Raw genomic sequence first — 24,184 nt, forward strand, 5'->3', positions numbered from 1 at the left:
TCCATGAAATGAAGTGAAATGCCTCAAGATCCAATACAAGTTCTTTATTTTTGTTTTTTCTGTCGGGGGGGGGGGGGGGAGGGGGGAGATATTTTGATGTGGAAAACTGATGATAAAAGTGATGAGACAGAGACTCAGATAAATGTCTTGACTCTGTACTTCATAGCTCATAATGAACAACACTTCCTTTTTAAGATTCTTCCTCGTCTGGAGAAAGTGTTAGCTGAAAGAATGAAAGGGCTTTTGAGTAGTGTGATTTCTGAAAACCAATCTGCATTTGTTCCAAGCAGGCAAATGCCAGTGTTCTAATAGAAAATGAGCTTATTGACTCTATAGGGAGGGAAGGTAAACCTGGCTTGATTTGCAAGTTGGACATCGAAAAAGCCTACAGCCATGTGACCTGGAGATGTCTTGATTTTGTGCTTGAGAAGATGAAGTTAAGGTAAAAATGGAGGAACTAGGTTAAGGTTTGCATTACTTCTCCAAAGTTCTTTGTACTTATTAATGGGCAAACCACAGGTTTTTTTGAGAGCTCCAGAGGAATTAAGCAGGGAGATCCCCTCTTCCCCCTGCTATTCATTTGTCTCATGGAAATGTTTTTTCAGTCCAGCAAGTTGACTTCCTCGGCTGGGTTGTGGAAGGTTTTGAAATTTCTCCTGGAGGGGGAAAGTCCACTTCAGTTTGCTGATGATTCATTATGCTTTACTGATGCTTCCCCCGAGCAGTTGGAGCTAATATTAGGTATCCTCTACTGGTTTGAGGTGTTGTCGGGTCTCGAAGTGAATTTGGGCAAAAGTTTAAATCATCCCAGTGGGGCAGGTTGAAAATTTGGAGGAGCTGACTGGTGTGTCAACTTGTCAGGTTGACCATCTCCCAGGAAATACCTTGGGCTTCCTCTAGGGGCTAAATGTATTTCTTCCTCTATTTGGGAACCAATAATTGAGTGAATGGAAAAGAAACTGTCGTCCTGGAAGGCTAAACATCTTTCTTTTGGGGGTAGAGTGACTCTAATCAAAAGTACTTTATCCAATCTCTCCACCTACTTTCTCTCCCTCTTCCAATCCCTCTCAAAGTGGCAAACAAAGTCAGAGAGTTTGCAGAGAAACTTCCTTTGGAGAGGATGGGACGAAGAAAAGAAAATACACTTAGTTAAATGGGATCAAGTGTGTTTACCATTCCTGTGGCTGTTTTAGCATCAATCTGGGCTGAAAGAAATAGTCGAGTCTTTTATAACACTTGAAAAAGTACAGAGGATTTAACCTGGAGTGCTATGTACCCCAGCTGCTCAATTCTCAGTCTTTTGTGGAGTTTGTAAGCTGTTTCTTTTTTTCGTGGTTAGAACTCTCTCTGCCAGAAAATAGTTGTACTTCATTCTCTCTTTTGATAAAATTGTTACCTTATCTTTTCAAAAAAATAAAAAAAAAAAGGTTTTTGATCTGAGTAGCAGTTCTATGGGTTGAGCAGCAGTCATGAATCTCTCCATTGTACCAAAGAATACAGAGATCTTTCTTCCTGATTTAGTTCAGCCTTCTACAGAAATAGAGGATACGGCAAATCAACTTCTGAAGAGTCATGAGCATAAAAAGTTACTAAAAAATATGAAAGGATGAATAAATGACTGCACCCATACTTGGAAGTTGAAAGCAGTTTTTAAAATCGTAGTTTCTATTTTTTTTAAGAAAGAAAAAACAGTTCTTTAGGGAGTTTTCTCTTTTCAGAAGGTCCATACTAAAAAGTTTCCTATCTTGTTTAGGAAACTGTTATTTTAAGTGCAGTACTATTTTCCCAGTTCTTATTCTTAAGAGTATCTAGGAGTCTAATTAGAAGCCAGAATAAACTCATTCTAGTGGAGTCACAGGATTTTTACAGAAAGTATAACCATTGCATCAGCTGAGAGTGGTAATCTTTGGTTGCTATTTTTCATCTTTTTCATTCTTTGGCAATTCTTTGTCAAACTTCATGTTGTCTGTCCCCCTTGTATGTAATCCCCTTAAATATCAATTGAAATGATATACATTAAGCTACATTAGAGTTGTGTCAATAAAAAGCATATTGTTTTATGGAAAAAAGACAGATTTGTGAAAGAAATGTATGACTGTATGGTATAAGAAGAATATGTTCCATTTGGTAATGAAAACCAACATGTTGCCCCCTAGAAGAAATATTACTTTATTATGAATTACCTCAATGAAGGCCTCTGGATTTGGGCAGCTCTGTTGTTTTGACAATCTCAGAGTGCATTCTGCAGCAGTACGGCCATCGCGAAGGGCAACAGCCTTAAAGAACTCAAGCAAGTTCACCCGATCATTCTTAGAGAGCTCAGTCGTCATGCCTACATCAAGGAAGATGACATGAGGCTTGGATTTAAAAATCCGTTTAGGTGTAGATTTGTTTTCAGCTACTCGAACAAGGATATTTCCAGGATGCATATCTGCATGGATAAAATTGTCCACCTGTAAAAGGAATATGAAATGTCAGAATATTATCACAATTCAATAGCTCAAACTATACAATCTTCTGTTATAGAGACTAGTAAAGCTCACATTGAGAGGTTCATTATCAGCATCTGAATTTCAGAACCACAATAGAAAGGAATCAAGCACCATAAAATTGATAATACAATCCAAGTTTCTAGTATGCTACCAAAAGTTATCTGTGTGCAGGTATGCACCTGGATGGGTGAAGGGAGGGAGGAGGAAATATCCAAAGGCTACACAAAAGAAGATAGAAAAACTACATAGAGGTATAAGAACATAATTTATGGAAACAAATGAGATAAAATAATGTTCAGCTTAAATGAGATAAAATAATGTTCCTGGTTATGATCTGGTTCTGTAATTTACAGATGGGAAGGAGAAAACAAAGAAGAGAAAAAATAATAGAAATTTTGAAGAACGTAGAGGTGCAAATCCCTCCCTAGCACTGCTAAGTCTTCTATTTATTTATTATGCAAGGAACAGGGACCAGTACAATGACAGGATTACCCCTACTACAATGAAGCATACTTGTTATACTAAAACCACATCAACCACATTCCTCAATTATTATTTATACAGCCAGAGTATAATGAAATTTTACCAGAAGCATCTTAAGAAGTGCATGAGTCCCTATGTGAGCAAGAGCACTTTTAACTCGATTATTTCCCTCCGTCTCATCAACATAGTGGGAAACATTTTCCCCTTGCTCGTAAGTCTCTACTAAGACTGCAGGGTGCACAAGTGGATATAGTGGCCTTGGAAAGGATACATCCTTCCATCTTCGGAAGTTATATATAAATCTGTTTAATTGAGCAGCTTCCCTTGCAAGATCAACTTGAGACATCATAAATACAGCAAATTGTTGCACACTTTCATCCAGTCTCAACCACTTTAAAGTAGGGATGAAATTCGAGATTTTGGCAACCAAATTAATTATCATAAAATCCCTTCTAATTGCTTCACCAACACCAGGATGCCTAACTTTTACAGCAACAACAATGGGCTTGACTTGTTGACCAGGGTACCGAAATCTCAAAGAAGCTTTATGCACTTGAGCAATACTTCCAGATGCTACAGGCTCCTCTTCAAAATCTTCAAAAATTTCAGGAAGCTTGCGACCAAATGCCGACTCAATAGTTCTCTTTGTGAAGGCAAAGCTGTGTGCCGGTGCTTTGCTGTGAAGCTTGGAAAGTTCAATGCATAGATCTCTGGGGAAGAGATCTGGTCGTGTGGCCGCCCACTGGCCCCATTTTATGAATGCTGGGCCCGCTTTTTCTAGTGTAAAACGCACAACCTGAAGCCAAACTTTCCGAAATTGGGTTCCAAAACAATCAGCAAATGGTGCCATTGTCATGGTGGGCAAGAATAAAATCGCCAAATAAAACGATCTCAGAAACACAATAAAACCCTCTAGGAGAGAGAACATGAGTGAGGTCAAGTAAATATGTCCATCTTGTGCATTAGCATAGAATGCATTTCTGTGGGACAAGTGTTCAACATCTGCCCAAGTTTTCTGTGCCCAAGCTACCTCTCCAATAACAAAGGCAAAGACACTAGGTGCTAAAACGTGTGATCTGCTCAATGCCAAGCTCACAGCACAAGCAATCCTACTAATTGATGGGAAAGCTGGACCTCTATAAGAACATATTTGTGAAAGTCTTCTCCAAGCATCTTGGGCATGATGTGTCATAGCAGTACTTGCTGAGGAGACAAAGTGTCTTCTGGTACAACCATTGTGGTATAAGTTCCCTTTGGCCTTGTACAATGTAAATGAAGCATATCCTCTACTAGAAGATTTATACTGTGAGTATGGTCTGCATGAATAGGAAGGTGGTTGATGTCTAAAAAGTGCCCCATGGTTATTTATTTCTGAATAGCTGCTTCTCTGGCTCAGAAGGAGGTTTGCAACTCTCCTAATGTTAAATGTCAAGGACCTGCATTTCAACAATTTGTCAGACATCCACCATGCAGTTTTTTATAAGGTGAAGTACATACATTGGTATCAAAAAGAAAATGGTCCTCTATACAATGAGATGTTGTACATGTATAATCTATTTAGGGACCTCCAAAAAGTCCAACCTCAAAGAAGAAGAAGAAAAAATGGCATATTTAAATACATTGTGTATAGACATCCAATTCCTAAGTTCCTCTAATACCAGATTAACACCCCTGCTTCAGATGTTGATTTTTTTATCAAAAATTCTATTGTACCAAATGGCTCGCTTTTTTATCAGTAACTGAAAATTTTATTAATCAGTAAATTGTAGAGTAAGAAAGAGTGGATCAAAGGTCAGCCTCAGTAACCATCCTTATAAGATTAGTATCAGGTACAATTCCTCCCTGCTCCCTTGGTGTACTATTCCCCAATAGATTGAATTCCTTCTTACCCCATATTTTTCCGGCCCATCAGCTACGCTATTTGTAAACCTTAGTTCCCATTGGATAACTGCCCTCAATCCCTTTAAAAGCTCTTTAGCATCTCTGATTTCACATCTGTGCTTCCACGGCTCCTCCTCGTTACTTCCCAACAAGCCTGTTATGACCTTGAAGTCACCTTCTACCATTAACTTGCTGTACCACATTTCTTTGGCCTTTTTTAAATCTGCCAATACAACTTTCAAATGGCCCACATAATCGCAAGTGGTATAGTTGATCAGCAAACTTTCGCTTTCTTGGACATACCAAATAACTCACATATCCCCAGGCATGTTTTACAATAGTGGATTATAAATAACTAAATTTAAACCACATAACATAAAATTTCTTAAAAAAGGTTGTTTCTTTCAGTCAATCATATAAATTCCATCATCTACCAGTGTGCTGATCAAATATCAATAATGAAACTTCCATGTTTTAAATTTAAGAGTACAAGTGAATTGACAAATGAGAAGCTATTCCTTCTTAGCTCTAGGGTAATGGATAGAGAAGAATCAAAGGGATTTCATATGACAAACATGAGAAGATCCTGCAAGCTGATTTGTATCTTCTATCTATTTTATTTTTTTATAGATATTTTCTTTTCTTATTTATAGATAGAAAAACAAACTAAACAAATAAATAAAGCCTCCTGGAGATCTTCCAATTTTCTACTAGCAGACCTCCTAGGAGAGTTAATCTTCTCCCCACCTCCATAATTTGATGGGTGTAAGAACCTGGTTGAGCTGGCAATAGGAAGGGCTTCCCTCTAAGCTGATTGGACCATTTTCTGGATCATCAAAAGGCCCATGAGGGATACTAATTCCACTAGTGGAACTTATATATCTACATATGGGGGGCTCGAGTTGCCAATAAGTCATTGTTCTCACTTCTTATCGAAGGAGTTTCAATGTCTGTAACTCATTTGTGTAAGTGGCCCTTGATGATTGGCGTATTACCTTAATGAGGTTAGAGGTTATGGAGATATTGACCTTTAATTCAGTTCAGATAGAAGGACGTAAATGGAACAAAACTTCACAGACAATTGCTAACGGATACACTAGAATCTGATATTGATGGTTAATCAACTACCAACCAATATGTATCTCGGCAGTTTTAGTATAAGCTGAAAATGGAGAAACAAGAAGTTTGGCACATAGATAATATAAAATTATAGTTCGATGTGATAGAAATGATAGAAAATGATTGGATTTGTTGGAAACATGTTAGTTCAGAAGATATGTAGGTTCAAACACTACTGAAAAAAAAAATAAAAAAAAAAAATCTGAATGAATTTGGGAGGAATAGGCAGAAGGCACGGAAGCTTTTTTCTTTATTTATATTGCACATAAAGAAGAAATTTGAGATGAAAGTTTCATATGGATAGGTTTTGCACTTCCATATCAAAAAATGGAGTCGTTTGGTTGAATTTCTGAAGGCATTTTCAAAAAAAAAAAAGGCAAGAGTGGATGAGAATCACAGGGAGTCAGGGACCCCTCTCTGCTTGTGGGATTTACATTATTGCCATAGGTAATACATGTAGAAAACTTGTTTTGTTTGACTGTCAGAATCAGAAATGTCAATGATTTGACTGAAGTATCATGGTGTTGATGATATCACTGATGGCAATTCACATGACATATGCAGGTAAATTATACGAGTTCAGAATTCTGAATCACTACTGAAGGTGAGGTCATTATCCCTTCAAAGCAATTTCTTGTAATGTTAATTGAAGATCGAGAATACAATTGACGTCCTAGAGTACCCATAGGTGGCTTCTTGTCAAACAAAATCCTTAAATGGAAGCAGAGAGATTTTATAGATAGTTTGGTGGAATAGAAAGAGGATGTTCAGCAGGAAGTTAGGGATGCTGAGTTGGAAAGAGAGAAGAGTATTTGATGTAAACAGAGCAATAGGTGCTAATTCCTAGGTTATTTATTCTTGTTCTCATTTTGCAGGTCCATCCCGCAAAATAGAGGAACTACATCAACACTCAAGGCACTAGCTAAATCCTCTAAGGATAATTATAGTCTTCTAATTATTTAGGTAGTGTTAGTTTCATCAGTAGATTTATGATAAAGTTATCATCAGTTATGTAATGGAATTCTGTTCATTTTCTTTCCTAGTCTTTCATCTGGTTTCACTCTATTTCATACTTAACCCCCTTTCTTGCTTCCATTTCATATAGATTTCAGCTTGGACCTTCAGAATGTGGTGACAGCACCTTTTCTGTTCATGTAGCAGTCCATTTTTAACCATACTTGATCCAAAATTAGCCCTTGTTTCTTTTTCATTCTAATCACATTTTTGTCCTTGTTTTGAATAGATTTGCTTATAGTTGCTTGCTGTTACTATTTCAATGTTAAACCTCCTTGTTTATGCCCAGCGCTATTGGTTGTTACATTTAATCCAAGGATCAAACTGAACAGGTTGGGGGCCTCTGTTCTACCATCAACTTGTTAAAAATCTTTTTTTTATCAGTAACAGAGAGAAAAAAAAAAGATTTCATTAATTAGAAGAAAATAGGATTACAATAAGAAGTGGGAAAGAAACCAGCTTTAGAAGCTATCCCAATTCAGTATTACATTTGAGCCCAAAATATGTGTTCTATGCACCCCTTGCTTGGCTAAGCTATCTGCCAAACTATTGCAGTTCTCCACACCCATCTCACTCGGATTGACATGTCCTGTGACAGCCATTTGAATCTTCTGAAATCATTCCTCAAATGCCATGCCACTCCCCCTTAAACAGCCACTTAGCCACAGTTTTCGAGTCTCCCTCAACAATCAGCCTACTAATACCCAGTTCTTTTGCCTTCTCAACCCCATAAACTGCAGTCAAAAACTCTGATCTTGCCACATCACCATGTTGAAAAAAATCATCCTAATCACCCGTATTGAATTTTTTTGTGGTGAGGGTGTTGGTTAGTTCAGACCTTGTATTGTGCCAAATAGACTTGAAGTATGAAACTAGAAAAAGAAAAGAGAAACAGTAAATGTGAAAAGAAAACCCTTGGACTCTTCACTCCGTATGTAAAAATGGTGGAGGTGAATATGGAAACCATATGTACAATGTGCAATTGTTCACAAACTAGCCTATAAGAAGTGATGGCAATACAAAATGAATTTAGGAAGGTAAGTGCTATTTAAAATACCTAAAATGAAGAAATTTGAGATAAATAAATATTTTGCTTCATGACTACAATGGGATGGGAGTGATCAACCCATCATAAGTTCAGATAATGATGACTATAATTCCTGAAGCTCAGCCTCCTAGAATATTTCTGCTAGGTTTTCTACTTCTCCTAACTAGGAAAAGCAAGGATCACCCCTTCCATTTTAGGTGGCTGTCACAATTGTGGCCATTTTGGTTGGCTGGCTCTTTGTCTGTCAGATGGGTTTTGAGGGGATCTTCTGGTTCTTGTTTTTCTTTTCTGTATATACTTGGTCTTGGGTTCTCCCTGATTGGATTAGAGCCTTGTTCATGTATTCTTCACATGTGGAGGGCTTGTTTTTGGTGCAAGCCATGGGTTGATCGCTCTTCATCTCCTTATTTGTTCAGCCATTCCTTCTGCTGTTCATATGAAAATGAGTACAATATATGCATTCAAATGAATGTTTGTAATGCATATGTTTATTACATAATTTTTTATGGATTATGTTTATTACATAAATTATACGGCATTTTGCATATTAAATGATAAAGTTTGGTGTAATGGCAAACCCATTTATGTTTAGAAAATAATTGCAGATATGGTGAGCGAGACAAAAACTTAAATGTTTCTGACCAATTTGCCCTTGATTGAAAAACCCACCCATAAGACCATTTGTATTCCCTCTTCTCACTGTCTCTATAACAAAATCCTCTTCTCACTATCTTCAAAGATTTGAGGAAAAAAACTTCAAGCGATATATATATATATATATATATATATATATATATATTAAAACCCTTTTCAAATCTTTCATTAAAACCCAAATTGGCAAAAAAGTAACAAACACCAAGGTCTGCCCTATGATCAGAGAATGGTTAAACAGGGTTTCAGCAACCCTCACCATTTTCTTTATTATTTAATCAGTTAGTGGTGAATATATAAACTTCATCCTCCCATCTGACTGCTACTGATCCCACTCCGAACCCACCAACATAACACATAAATAGACTCACTTTTATGCTTTTTTTCTTTTGATCAGAGAAGAGATTTTTTTTATTAATTTAAAAACAGGTTACAAGTGCTTTAGCGACTTTGCAGCCCATAGTACAGCAATGTACAATTTGTCCCAGATTACAAGGATCATCATCTCTCTATTTTGATACAACCAGATACAATTTGGCCCAAATAGAGTAGGCCTATCAACTCCCTGTTTTGCTAGAGTATCTGCCAATCCATTTGTTGTTCTTTTAACTCACCCAAATTTAGAGTTAAAACTCTTTGCTAGATGGTCAATCTCCTTGAATGCAAATCTATACTTCCAGGGTGTTGAGTTTAATTGCTTAGCCCAAGAGATGACCAATAGTGAGTCCCCTTCTACTTCCAGCTCTCTAGCTTCTAATTGCACTGCTAGTTTCAAGCCTTGTAAGAGTGCCATTATTTCTGCCTAAACTGAGTCTCCATACCCAATTGGTCCTGAGAACAAAGCCATAACTTCTCCAAGATCGGCTTCAGTCAGTGCAAGGTCCGTTCAAACACCGCTCGAACAGCCTTTTCAACCTTCCACTGGGAGTATCTCCATACCTATGTACCTTATCTCATGGGGAGATATTCCCAATGCAAGGCCATAAAGGCTGTTTGAACGGGCCGTGCACTGACTGAAGCCAAGTTCAACTTCTCCATGATGATTTCTAAAGACTCCCCCTATACCTGCCCTCTCAGGCATAGTTGTCAAGGTGACACCTAGGCAACAAGGCGCCCTTGGAGGTTCGCCTAGCAGTTTTGTATACTGTCTTATAAAATACTTTTATATTGTTACTTTTTTGAGATTATAATTATAAAATAGACATTATTAAACAAAATATTCATTTTTTGTGTTTATAAACTAATTCATTTTTATTATTTTCTTATTTTTAGGGTTTAATCAACACAAGCATTGCTAACTGCTGTATTGAACCCTCAAAGACTTCAGAATTTGAACCAATAAGTAAGGGGAAAACTTAAAGTTTTGTCTAATCAACACATTTCTTCTTCCACCTTTTCTTTTCTTCTTTTCCTATAACAAAAATAGGGGTTCAGTCCCCATGTTTTTTCAATTTCCTTTTCTTTCTTCTTTGTCTTCTCGTGAATATGTTGATTTTCTAGACATAAAAAGGAAGTTTATGTCTAGAATATGTATTAAGGAAAAGGAAGTCCCCATGGGGTTCAGTCCCCGCGGATAGTTATTAAGGAAAGATGGTTATGGAACCTAGGGAACTACCTAGGATATGTATTTTTCACTTAAAAAAATCCATCGCCTAGGCGACAAGGCGCCCCCCTATTGCCTAGCCTCACCTTGGTGCCTTGAAAACTATGCTCTCAGGGTTACCAAAAGAGCTACAACCAAAGTTCAGCTTCAATTTATTTGGCTTTAGAGGTTTCCAATCCATCTTGATAATTTCTTTGTGTATCCATTTGTGCCACTTCCTTCCATTTCCTTATTATTTCATTTGTTGAGACATCTTTGAAGATTTCTACAGTTTTTACCTAGTGTGCGGATCTGATTTTTATAGTATCAATTACTTCCTCCTTAGGTCTGCTCTTCTTATTGAAAATCCTTTGAATTCTTTCTTCCCAAATGGTCCATACCATAGCTGCTCTTGTTACCCTCCATAAGCATTTTCCCCTTTTCTTCTGTTGCCACAAGAAGTTGGAGCTGAATAAGCTGACATCTTGTGGGGGCATAGTTGTCAAGGTGACAAGGCACCCTTTGAGGCTCGCCTCACCAAATCGCTAAGCAGTTTTGTACTATGTATCGTAAAATATTTTTTTATTCTTTATTTTTTTACATTATAATTATAAAATAGGCAGCATTTAACTAAAATGTTCATTTTGTGTGTTTATATACTAATTTCTTTTTATTATTTTCTTATTCGTTAGGATTTAATCAATACAAACATTGCTAAATGCTGTACTGAACCCTCACAGACTTTAAAACCTGAACCAATAAGTAAGGAAGAACTTAAAATTTTGTCTAATACTCTAATCAACACATTTTCTACTACTTTAACATTAACTCTATACTTTTTCTTGTGAAAATTATGAATAATTATTAAGGAAATATGGCTATGGTACCTAGGGAACTACCCTAGGATCTATGTTTTCTATATAAAAAAATCCATCGCCTAGGGAACTAGGCAACAAGGTGCCCCCTGACGCCCAGCCTAGCCTTGGCGCCTTGAAAACTATGTGTGGGGGATCCCATCTGCAACCAAGGAGTGAAGAGCAGTATTCCCAAATGCAAGACACAAAAGACGAGATTAGTAAATGAAGAAAGGTCTCACCACGAGCCAAAGTGCCAAACAGAGGAAACAAACGTGAGGAGCGAGGCACTTAACTAGCCTTCTTTTCCGTAGCATGCCACAAGTGTTAACCTTTCCAAGGAATACTTCCCAACAAATAATTTGCACTTTAGGAAGGATTGGTTTACACCGAATTTCTTTTACCGAGAAATTCTCTTCCACAGGTTCTAAGTGGGTAAGAAGCTTGAAAAAGGAAGCACAAAATAGACCACAAGGGAGGAAGACCAAACTCTGTTGTCCAAGGAATTTTGCTCCAAGAAGACCTCTTCCAATTTTGAAAGTAGGAGAACTAGGTATCCGCATTCATTATCCCTCAAACCCTTTCTAAAATCAAAGTCCCAGTTTAAAACAAGCTCTGAGGATAAGCCGAACCTAGCAATAGCCTTAGCCTTATAGTCTGACAAAGCATAGAGTACAAGGAATTGCAGTTTAAGGGGTAATTCCCCCAACTAAAGGTCTTCCCAAAAAAGAACTTTCTTTCCACAACCCACATCTCAATAGATAAAATTAAGAAAAGTTGGAAGTACCTCAAGAATTACTTTCCAAGGGGAGTTTGAAGCCGCATGAGGCACTAGTTTTGCATCCCAGCCATTGTTCACTACACCATGGATGCTTCCAATGACCTTATGCCACAACCTTTCTCCTTCTAGGGGAAATTTCCAAAGCCATTTTCATTGGAGAGTTGTATTCCTCTTAACCAGATTCCCTATGAATAGGGTTGAATCAACCTCTGAACACCGAAACAACCTAACAGAGATCACCGACGTGGTGATTCTAGTGAACAAAGGAGTGATGAACCAAGATAGCCCATTGTCCTCTGTAACAGCCTAACAAGGATTGACAACTATTCTTCTATGCGACGAACCAGGATCGCTGATTGTCTTTGTCTATAACAGTGATGGAGATAGAAAAAAAAAAAGAAAAAACAATAATGAAAGAAAAGGAGGGAGAATGAGAAAGAGATAAAACAAATGAAGACTTGGAGAGATGGGAAGATGGGGAGGAGTATTAGCGACATTCTTCTTACCATCGCTGCTTGTGAAGCATAGCAGGTGTGCCACCTTTGAAAACGAAAGAAAAACACTTTTTAGAGAAAAAAGTTCTCTCTTAACTTATGTACACACCCCTTTCAAAAATTAATAAAAAATGATTGATCCCCCAACCCCTGTTTTCCTTTTGCACGCCATTAAGCCCCATTTTAATTTGTTTATTTACATTTTTTTCTCTTTTCTCTTTCTTTATAATTCTAATATTTTCTATAAAGAAACTAAGATGATTCTTTATTAATTTAATTTACTTTTTTTAATTTTTTTATCATTTTCATTTATTGGTTTACTGTTTTTTAATATTTTGTATTTATTTTATGGTGTTTAATTATTTTATTAAAATATTCGTAATATTTTAATTATCCTTAATAGTATATTTATTTTTATTTATTGGTTAAGAAATTTTTTATATTTTATGCTTTTTAAATAATAAAGGCAAATTTTATATCTTACATTGTTTTTTATTAGTATTATTATATTTTATACTTATTTTATAGTATTTTTAATAATATTATTTATTATTTTTACTTTTTAAAAAATATATATTATTTTTATAATATTAATCTTTTTTATCATTCTTTTAATGTGTACTTTAGTCATTTTCATTTATTTTTTTTATTTTAATAACAATTTTGAGGGGTAAATTTGTAAAATACACAGTTTTCAAACATTACAACATTCAGATTACTGAATAACTCCACTATATTCAGATGTTTGCAAAAGTGGAAAAACAAATTTTCCACTGAATGCTTTCAGAGATTTTCCAGAGGTATTTTTGCTTTTCAGACTTCAGACTTCAGATTTACTGCACACCACCTTATTCCTCCTTGATCTTTAGATTTACAGTTTTACACACATGTTCCCATTTTACCAGATGATCTTTCTTTTCATCTCCCGGCCACTTTCATGCTTTTCTTTTGCAAGTCTGGTAGTCAGTGTGCCACTTCCAAGTCAAGGGTTTCTATCTCTTCCTATACTTCAACAATCTAGGTTTAAGTCAAGCTTGTGCAACCATCTATCTTCTTTCTGTCTAATTTATTTATGCATTTCAGACCATCTTGAAATACAATGGAAGCATCCGGTTTCAATAGTACATTCCTGTTATCAAACTAGAAATGTAGCAAGGTAGGTCCCACAGAAAGCTATGAAGCCATATTTGGTGAAAACCCTGGGTAGCAAAAAATAGGCTCACATGAGCTGAGAAATCAACTTACCAGTGAAGCTATTTTCATAGCTTCTCAGAAGCGGCTCAGTCAACGCAGCTCAATCAACGTTGAAGCCCTCCCAAACAGGCTCTCTCTCTCTCTCTCTCTTTGTTCCTATTGAAACTTAAATATAGATGCATTCTTTTTTTTTCCTTGTTCTTTTGGTGGATTGTTAAAGATACTGTGGTCTTGTTTTTGAGATGTTTCTACCTTGATGACTTCTTCAATGTGGTTGTTCCCTCCAAAGTAATGCATGTTTTAGATAACTTCATTCATCTCTGTTAGATTAGGTCTCTTCTGGAGACCATTTTTCCATGGCTGAAACAAACCCTAGATTGAAATGAAGAAAGCTTGGAGGATCACCATTAAAGGTATAATTTCAAGATATTTCAACAAAATCTTATCACATACTCAAGGGAGTCAAGGAGAGACATTTTCTTTTATTCTGCTCTACTTTGAACTCTATCACTGGAAATAGCATGATAAGAGAAAGAGACAAGGGAATTTTTCACTTTTCTTCCTGCTAACAGTTTTAACATTATTTTCCAAATGTAACCAAATTTGTCAATTTAAGAAACTTCCTCATCTATTTTGCAAATTGTCCTAAATTATAAGACTGTATAAAGTCGCCTAGGCAGTCAATCTCCTAGCCCTGGTGCATCAATTACACAAGACAACCATGTCTGAAATAATGAAGAATAAGAAATTGAGAAGACCAGGGCCATCTGGCCAGGGGGGTTAGGTCAGCCGGGTTTATCGAAGGTTGCCCTCAAGGAATCACTTTTGGAATGCCTGAGAGAGCTTAAGTTGGTGCCATCTGGCCAAGACTTAGGGGGTGGGTGTCGAAGCAAGGAAGGGCCTACTGGAGTTAAGCAGAGAGTCTTCTCTGCTGGGGAAACCAATGGAGGGAAAACGGGTGTGGGTACCCAACCCAGAGAAGTTATCCCACTTGAGCTAAGAGACCCTAATGACGATGACTTGAGACCTAAAGTATTTTATTCAAGGGGGGATAGTTGAGGAGAGGGTCAGCCCTCACCCTCGAGTGATCCAAACTGGCTGAATGAATCAGCTCAGGTCTTAAGAGAGAATTTGATGGGTAGGCTCTTTAGAGGTAGAGGGATCTTTGGAGGAAGGACCACGCAAGGAAATGACTCAGTAGTTGGCAAGGGTGTTGGAGTTGGCTTCACAGTTGGAGGTGATTGATTCTGGTTTTCCATCACTACCATTGATCCCAGTGGAGGTGGAGCCCACTGAAGTCATGCACCTAGCTGTGGTTGAACGTGTGTAGGCTAGTTCAAAGTGCTGGTTGCAGGCAATGCAGGTGGAGGGGGGGGGTGTTGTAGCTCCTTTAGCAGCAAAGGAAAGTAAGGGGGGTGAACAAGAAAAGGGCAGGCATAGATTCTTCTTCTTCTTGGGTTACTTCCAAGATGTTGGGTTTGGGCAAATTCCTAGGGGTATCAAGTGAGCGTTTGTAGGAGACAGCAAGATTTCTGGAAGGAATTGAACAGGGATTGTTGGAGGAAAAAATAGAAGTTAAATGCTAAAACGGGAGAGACCTCTCTAAGGAAAAATAGGGAGATGGTGTGGCTATCGTGGGGGTTAAACGATAAAGCGGGAAGGGAGGAAGGGGCTTCTAATTAAGGGGGGTGGAAGGAAGGTATAAGGTGAGGTAGGCAGGAGTAGGGGAGAAGTTTTTCCTTTCTTCTTGTGGTTTTCTATGGAGTTGAAAGTTTTGTCTTGGAATGTGAGGGGATTGGGTTCATGGCAATTCTACCCTACCTGGCAGGTACCCGCCCCAACTAGGAGGGTTTTTTGTTTGAAAAACGGATTTGGGGGGTGCGGGTTTTGGGATTTTACAACCTGTACAGGTACGAGTAGGGTATGGTATTAGGCAAAACCTGACTCTCCCCAACCCGCATATTGTTGAAAGACACATGAAATTGTGTATTAGTTATTGAATTTAATAATGTTTTTAATTTTATGTGAAGGATAATTGATAATTTATAATATATATGTTTTCTACATATTTTAATCAAATAATTAGAAACTTTGTTGTTTGTTCATGTTATGTTACTTGTTTATTGCTTATATATAATAGGAAAAAGTAGGAAAATAGATGCAAGTCCTAGACCCAACCTGCCAACCCAGCCCGCCCCACCCTCAAATGCGGGGAGGGTTTTCCATTTTCATGTGTGGGGAGGGTTCAGATTCTGAAAATCTAACCCGCTACAGATTTTGGGGAGGGTACAGGTTGGGAGGTCTAGAAATGCAGGTAGGATCTAAATTTATAAAACCCTTCTCGAACCCACCCCATTGCCATCCCTACATATGGTGGTGTTTGATCTTCTAAAAAGGTGGAGATCCGAAGTGGTGCTCTTTCAGGAATCAAAATTAGATCTAGTTGGGCTGCCGGTGGTTAGAAGTATTTGGGAGCAGGGGCAGGTGAGGTGGGTTGCCAAGCCAGCAAGGGGAAGTGCGAAGGGGGTGTTGACTATGTGGGACCATTTGAAGTGTACGTTGTTATCTTCTCATGTTAGGGAATTCTCAGTCATAGTAGTGCTTGAATTGGAAGGGGGGAGTGTTTATCAAATCACAAATGTTTATCGTCCAATGGAAAATGAAGATAGAGAGAGGCTCTAGGCTGACTTAGCAGATGCCAGAGGCATCTGTACCTATCCCTGGGCGATGGTGATTTCAACACTGTTAGGTGTAGGAGGTCCAGGGCTATGGGGCTGCTTGCTGATTTTGTAAACCGGTTTAAGCTAATTGATCTTCCTATGACGGGAGCGCAATTTACGTGGACAAATAACCAGGAGAATCCAATTCTGGTAAAACTTGATAGATTTCTAGTCCCACCGGGGTGGGAGGATCTCTTCCTGGATCTGAAACAGGTAGCTCTTCCTCAACCTATTTCAGACCATACTTCCGTTCAGCTCTCTTGTGGGGCTCAGGTAGCCAAGAAAGCTCCTTTTAAAATGGAGAATGCCTGGTTTGAGGAGGAAGATCTTATTCCATTGTTAAGAGAAAAATGGTTTGAAGTGCAATTAGAAGGGTCAAGCTCCTTTATTCTTATAAAAAAGATGGAAGTGATTAAACAAGTCTTGAAAGTTCAGAGGGTTGACAAGTTGGGTTGCTTGGAATCAGAAAAAAGAAAATGTTTAGAGACAGTTAAGGAAGTGGAGTTAGCCAAAGAAAGGGGCACTACTTTTGAGGAAGACAGAAGTAGAAGGTTGTTGGCCAAGATGGTGATGAAAAAGCTAGCTTACAAGGATGAACCAATGAAGTAAAATGGAGACAAAGAGCAAAGGTCAACTAGCTTAAAGCAGGTGATAAAAATTTGGGTTTCTTCCATAGAATGGCAAATGCAAGGTACAAAATAAACTCGATTTGCAGGTTGGAACATGAGGAAAAGGTGGAGGAACAGTGGCTGGAAATGAAATCCATTGCCACCAAGTTCCTTTCTGACTTATTTAAAAAGGGTTGGGCTAGAAAACCATTGTTGACTGGTATCAATTTCAAGAGGCTCTCGAAGCAACAGAAAAGAGAGCTAGAAAGTCCTTTCTCAGAATTTGGCAGGTGGTGAAGAATTTAGACAGTGATAAATCCCCAAGACTAAACAGGCTGACAAACCTGTTCTTCAAGAAGTGTTGGGAGGTGGTAAAAAGCCAATGTGTTGAAGGTCTTCCAAGTTTGCCGTTGTAGTGCTTCCCTGGAGAGGAGTCTGAATGCAACATCCATTACCCTTATTTCAAAGTTACAATGGGCTACAAATATCAAAGACTTCAGGACTGTTAAAATTCAGGTCTGCCTTAGAGTTCGGCCTGACTGAGTTCAGTTATGTAGAAGAAGAAAGAGTGATAGAGAAAGAGAGAGAGAGAAAGAGAGAAGAGAGAATTCTGGTTCGAACTGAAAGAGTCAACCCTTACTTCTCCCAGTGGGCCAGTAAGTATTTATATTATTATTAAAACATAACTGAAAAGACCTATATGCCCTTACTTAAGTTAAGAGCACATGTTTCAACACAACATTACAGATCAGCAACATCAATCAAGGTATAAAGACAGAAATATCCCTACGCTAACACTCCCCCTCAAGCTGGTGAGTATATATCCCAGCTTGTTACATATGTAGTCCACTCTTCCCCGACTCAAGCCGTTTGTAAATAAGTCAGCCCACTGATTTCCTGTATTAACATGTGTAGTGTCTAGCTCTCCATTCAGCACCTTCTCCCTCACAAAGTGGCAGTCAACCTCAATGTGCTTGGTTCTTTCATGAAACACTGGATTAGAGGAGATATGAACTGCAGCCTGATTATCACAATAGAGCTTCATTGGAGTGTTAATGTTGTACCCTACTTCCTGTAGAAGGTTCCTTAGCCACACTAATTCACAAGCGGTATGCGCCATAGCCTTATATTCTGCCTCTACACTGCTTCTTGCCACAACCGTCTGGTTCTTACTTTTCCATGTCACCAGGTTACCTCCCAGAAACGTGCAATAGCCTGTAGTAGACCGCCTATCAGACATAGAACCGGCCCAATCAGCATCAGAATACCCTTCTATTTCAAGTTGTCCCCCACTCTTGTATATCAGACCGCGACCCGGGGCCCCTTTTAGATACTTCACAATTCTCAGAACTGCATTCCAATGAGGAACCAGAGGTTTTTGCATGAACTGGCTTACCACACTAACTGCAAATGAGATGTCTGGTCTGGTAATGGTTAGGTAGTTCAGTTTGCCCACAAGTCGTCAGTATCTGCCAGGGTCTTCAAACACTTCACCCATATCACTGCTTAGCTTGGTATTTGTGTCCATGGGTGTTTCAGCTGGTTTGGCACCCAACAAGCCTGTTTCTTCCAACAAATCAAGCACATACTTCCTCTAGCACAGGTTAATCCCATACTTGGATCTCGCTACCTCTATCCCGAAGAAGTATTTCAGTTTACCCAGATCCTTTGTCTGAAAGTGATCCTGCAGATAAGTCTTCAGCCTATCAATACCAATGTTATCATTCCCACTAGTAACAACATCATCTACATACACCACCAACAGTATTTTTCCTCCCGGAGAGTCATGACTAAATACAGAATGGTCAACTTTACACTGTTTCATGCCAAACTTCTTTACCACCTCACTGAACCTACCAAACCATGCTCGAGGAGACTGTTTAAGCCCATATATAGCCTTCCTTATTCTGCACACCTTACCATCCTCCCCTTGAGCAACAAACCCTGGAGGTTGCTCCATGTAGACCCCCTCGAGTAAGTCACCATGCAAAAGGCATTCTTGATATCAAGCTGATATAGTGGCCACTCATACATGGCTGCAAGAGAGATCACAACACGAACTGACCCTTCTGCAACTAATCGCGCTTTCAGGCATTCAACACTACCATCAGGCAGATACTTAACCGTATAAACCCACTTAAAACCAATACTTTGCTTCCTAGGAGGAAGAGCAGCGAGGTCCCAAGTATGATTATGATGAAGGGCTGAGAGTTCTTCTTCCATGGCACGGCACCACCCTGGAGAGGCAAGGGCTTCCTAGACATCTTTAGGAACAATAACTGATGATAACATGGTAACAAACTGGCGATGGGAAGCGGAAAGGTGAGTAAGAGAAACATAATTAGAAATGGGATGAAGGGTGCAAGTACGTTTACCTTTCCGCAAAGCAATGGATAAATCAATCTCAGATGCCAAGTGGGGTTTTGGTGCCGGATCCGTCGACGGAGATGTTGCCAGAGGAGTAGTAGCCAGTGCACGTGGGCGATGTGTATACACATGACGGATAGGTGGGCGTTCAACAGGTGGTGGCACCGGAGGCAAGGATTTGGTCACAACTGGAACAAAGGGAGGAGGATCGACAACGGGAAGTGAAAGGGGAGGAGGTGATGAGGAAGAAACATCACCAGACCCCAAAAAGAACGGAGTAGACTCAAAAAAACTGACATCAGCACACACAAAGGACCGTCGAGAACCAGGATGGTAACACCTATACCCTTTCTGGGTCCGAGAATAGCCAAGGAAGATGCACTTGATAGAACGGCCATCAAACTTGTCATTCCTAGGACCTAGATTATGGACAAAATAGACACACCAAAAAACTCTCGGCATAAGAGGGAACGGAGACAAAGAGGGAAACAAGACCTGAAACGGAGACTGACCATCAAGGATGAACGTGGGCATCCGATTAATCAGAAAACAAGAGGTAAGCACTGCATCACTCCAAAAAGGTTTGGCAACATGCATGTGATGCATTAGGGATATTGCTGTTTCAAGGAGATGGCGATTCTTTCTCTCAGCCACCCCGTTTTGTTGTGGGGTGTAGTTACACGAGGTCTGATGTATAATGCCGTGTTGGTCCAAGTATTCCTGAAATGATGAGGATAAATATTTGCGGCCATTATCAGAACGAAAAACTTTGATGTGGGTACCAAATTGGTTACGAATTTCAGCATAAAATTTTTGGAAAATGGTAAACAATTCACTTTTTTCTTTCATTAAATAGAGTCACGTCATCCTTGAAAAATCATCCACAAAAATGACAAAATATATGTATCCATTATATGACATTACTTTATAAGGACCCCAAACATATGAATGAACTAATGAAAAAGGACTCGACACACGGTTAGCAACCCTAGAACTAAAGGGAACAGATGGTGTTTCCCAAACTGACACGACTCGCAATCCAAAACAGAAAGCTGACTCAAGGAGGGAACCAAGGACTTCAAGACTTTGAGCGACGGATGACCAAATCGGCAGTGCCACTGGAGAGGAGAAAGAGATGACTGGAGAGCTGTTGAAGTTCTACCACCACCACCGTCAAGATCATACAATCCACCTGCTTCATGCCCTCCACCAATCTTCATCCCCGTCTTGAGAACCTGAAAGACACACATAGAAGGATAAAAGGTAATGGAGCAGTTAAGTGATTTGGTCAGCTTACTAACAGACATAAGGTTAAAAGGCAATTTAGGAACATACAAAACTGATGAGAGGGATACAGGATCTAGGTCAACATTACCAACACCACAAATTGAGGATGTGGAACCATTAGCAAGGGTGACAGATTGTGATATTGAGCAATGAGATAAGGAGGAAAACACACCTGAAGTTCCAGTCATGTGATCGAAAGCTCCAGAGTCAATGATCCAGGGATTGGGTGTAGATGCCAGACAAGCCATACCTGAGTGAGCAAAAGTCGCCATATTCTGTTGTGATTGGATAAACCTCTCATAATCATCACGGGGAACACTCACCATCTCCTTCATGGGACCATCTGTGGATGTAGGAGGCAATTAGTCAGATGAATGATTATCCTCTTTAAAGCTGGAACTTGAGTCACCGTTCGCGGCATGATTGGCCCAGGTTGAGGGAGGACCATGTAAATCATAACAATAGTTGATGGTACGTCCATCCATACCACAATGAGTGCACTTCCTCGGGCCTGAACTACGTCCTCTACCACGGGCTCCCTGAATATCTGCTCCCAGTACAACCACCACCACGATTATAAGTAGACCCACCATTGCCACTTCGGCCATATGCAGAACCACTACCAACACCATGGCCAGACTGAGCTCCCCGAGCTCCACCTCTACCACCACGGCCTTTCGATGCAGCAAAGGCAGATCTATCTGAGATATTAGAGTTCTCAGTAGATTCGATAGAAATCCTCCGAAGTCGAGCAAATACCTCTTCTAGGGACGGAAGAACTGATCCCCCTAATATCTGAGCCCGTACTGGTTCATATTCAGACTTTAGTCCCACCAAAAATCTAGTCACATCAAGTTGCTCTCTCTGTTGTTGTTGAATCTTGACATCAGAAGTGAGAGGATGATAGACATTCAACTCATTACATATGTTCCTCATGTTGGCATAGTACTCCTCAAGACTCTGATTGCCCTGTTGCAGATTAAAGTACTCTTGATAAAGCTGATAGACTCTGGTTGTATTGTTCTGCCCCGAATACAATTTTTTCGCATGGTCCCACACGTCTTTGGCAGTATCAAGGAACATGAAGTTCACACTAATCCAGGGTTCCATACTGTTCCACAACCATGTGATGATCTGAGTGTCCTCTTGCTCCCAATCTTCATACTCGTGAGAGTTAGAGGAGGATTTCTCCTCTCTGATATGTTTTACCTTCTTCTTTGCCTTTAGAAAGACTTCAACGGATTTAGCCCAAGGCACATAACTCTCTCCATTTAACTTAATGGAGGTCATCTAAACATTCAGGTAGTCTGTAGGCACCATCACACTAGGTTTATAATCATTACTGTCTCCCATTATGTTATCATCAATTTTGCACACTTGCTGAATTCTATTATCACTGAGATCTGCACACTACACACCACTAGGTCACACCTGTCACACTGATTGCAGCACTAATTGTTGCTGGAATGTGTGCTCTTTACACCACAAACCCTGCTCCTACAACTACCTGAAATCTCACCACTATATGATCATATCTCTTCCTTCAACATGCACAAAGAAACCAGCATAAACCCTAGCACTTACTGGCCGGATCACTGGCAAATGGTCTGAAATACACCTCCTATTTAATCCATAATAGATATCAAGAACTGAAATCTCTTACCTTATCGCTGAAGTAACACCCATGCGAGCAGGAGAGCAGTCCACACACAACAGCCGCTTCACACACAACAGCCACACACAGTTCGGCCCTCTATTCTTCCTCTACTAGGAGAGGGCGATCTCAGAAATCACAACAACCGACCACATACGACCTGACTGGAGGCATAGAGACCCCCAAGGGAAGAGGGTGATCACTCCTTTTCGGCCCTTTCCCTTATCTCCAATCGAACACAGAAAAAAAAGAGGAAAACCCTAGATAGGGTGCGCAGAGAATGAACCCTAGGCAAGCAGAAATCTAGGCAAATTTAACCTGCTCTGATACCATGTTAAAATTCAGGTCTGCCTTAGAGTTCGGCCTGACTGAGTTCAGTTATGTAGAAGAAGAAAGAGTGATAGAGAAAGAGAGAAAGAGAGAAAGAGAAAAAGAGAGAAGAGAGAATTCTAGTTCGAACTGAAAGAGTCAACCCTTACTTCTCCCAGTCAGCCAGTAAGTATTTATATTATTATTAAAACATAACTGAAAAGACCTATGTGCCCTTACTTAAGTTAAGAGCACATGTTTCAATACAACATTACAGATCAGCAACATCAATCAAGGTATAAAGACAGAAATACCCCTACGCTAACAAGGACAATCAGCTTGCTAAACAGCTTTTATAAGATTTTGGCAAAGGTGTTAGCAGAGAGAATGAAAAATGTGCTTAGTAGTGTGGTGGCTGAGAACTAGTATGCTTTTGTTCCAGGGATGCAGATGCTGGACGATGTTTTGTTCCAATACAGCTGGGTGAAGAGGAGTGCCAACTCATTTGCGGATGGGTTGACCAAGCAAGGGGTGAATAGGGAGTCTGTCTTTTGGGCTAGTTTTTAATTTTTTCTCTTTGTATTCTGTTATTGGGGAACTAAGATATTTTATCTCCCCTCTTGTATCCATAATCCCTCTTTTCTTTTAATTTAATGGAGCTGGTGTTATTGATGAAAAAAAAGGGAGGAGAAACCTGGTCTTATCTGTAAATTGTATTTGGAGAAAACTTATGATCATGTTAACTGGAGATATTTACGTTTTGTCCTTGATAGAATGAATTTTGGTCAGTTATGGAGAAACTGGATTAAAGCCCGTATCACCACTCCTAAATTTTCTGTCCTTATAAATGGTCAATCGGCTGGTTTCTTCAAGGCTTCTAGGGGGCTCCACCAGGGAGACCCTCTCTCCCATCTTCTTTTCATTTGTCTAATGGAGATCTTGACTCTTTTAATCATTCAGGTAGGGGAGGTTAAGCTTTGGGAAGGTTTTAAGGTGGTTCCTGGAGGTGAAAAGTGCAAGTCCTGCAATTTGCTGATGATACTCTTTTTTTCATTGATGCTAAAAAAGAGCAGTTAGAAGTTCCATTGGGTGTCCTTAGTTGGTTTGAAGTGGTGGCTGGTTTAAGGGTTAATTGGGTTAGGAGTTGTCTGTTACCAGTGGGGAATGTGGAGAATGTTGACTCTCTAGTTGAAGTCCTTGTTTGCCAAGTGGGCTTTCTTCTGACTAAATACCCGGGTCTTCCCTTGGGAGCTAAATGTACCTCTTCTCTGATATGGAGCCTGTTTTGGAGTGTCTGGAGAGGAAGTTGTCTTCCTGGAAGGCTAAGTACCTCTCCCATGGAGGTAGAATCACTCTTCTAAAGAGCTTTCTAGAAAATCTGCCCTCATTCTTTATGTCCCTCTTCCGTATGCCAGGATAGGTGGCCCAAAAATTTGAAAAATTGCAAAGAGACTTCCTTTGGAATGGTTGGGAAGAGGAAAAAAAATCCACCTAGTGAATTGGGATCAGATTTACTCTCCAGTGGATCAGGGAGGGTTGGGGGTTAGGAGGTTAAAGATTTTCAATAGTGCTCTCCTTGGCATGTGGATTTGGAGATTTGGGGTGGAGAGCTTTAATTGCAGCCAAGTATGGTTTAGACAGATGGG

General features: G+C 39.4%; 1 protein-coding gene across 3 annotated transcripts in view; it reads right to left on the reverse strand.

Moving 5' to 3' along the window:
* LOC148846577 (uncharacterized) overlaps window positions 1-24,184 on the reverse strand; it is a 42,695-nt gene that overhangs the window by 13,706 nt on the left and 4,805 nt on the right. For all 3 annotated transcript variants that reach the window (XM_088954387.1, XM_088954386.1, XM_088954388.1), the window contains 2 exons: window positions 3,079-4,411; window positions 2,184-2,453 (listed from right to left, as the gene is read on the reverse strand). In XM_088954387.1, coding sequence (XP_088810513.1) covers window positions 2,184-2,453; window positions 3,079-4,411 — 1,603 coding nt within the window. The remainder of the gene's footprint in view (window positions 1-2,183; window positions 2,454-3,078; window positions 4,412-24,184) is intronic.

This window comes from Nelumbo lutea, chromosome 7, assembly GCF_056320005.1.
Source record: "Nelumbo lutea isolate HS-2025 chromosome 7, American lotus-T2T, whole genome shotgun sequence".
Lineage (NCBI taxonomy): Eukaryota > Viridiplantae > Streptophyta > Magnoliopsida > Proteales > Nelumbonaceae > Nelumbo > Nelumbo lutea.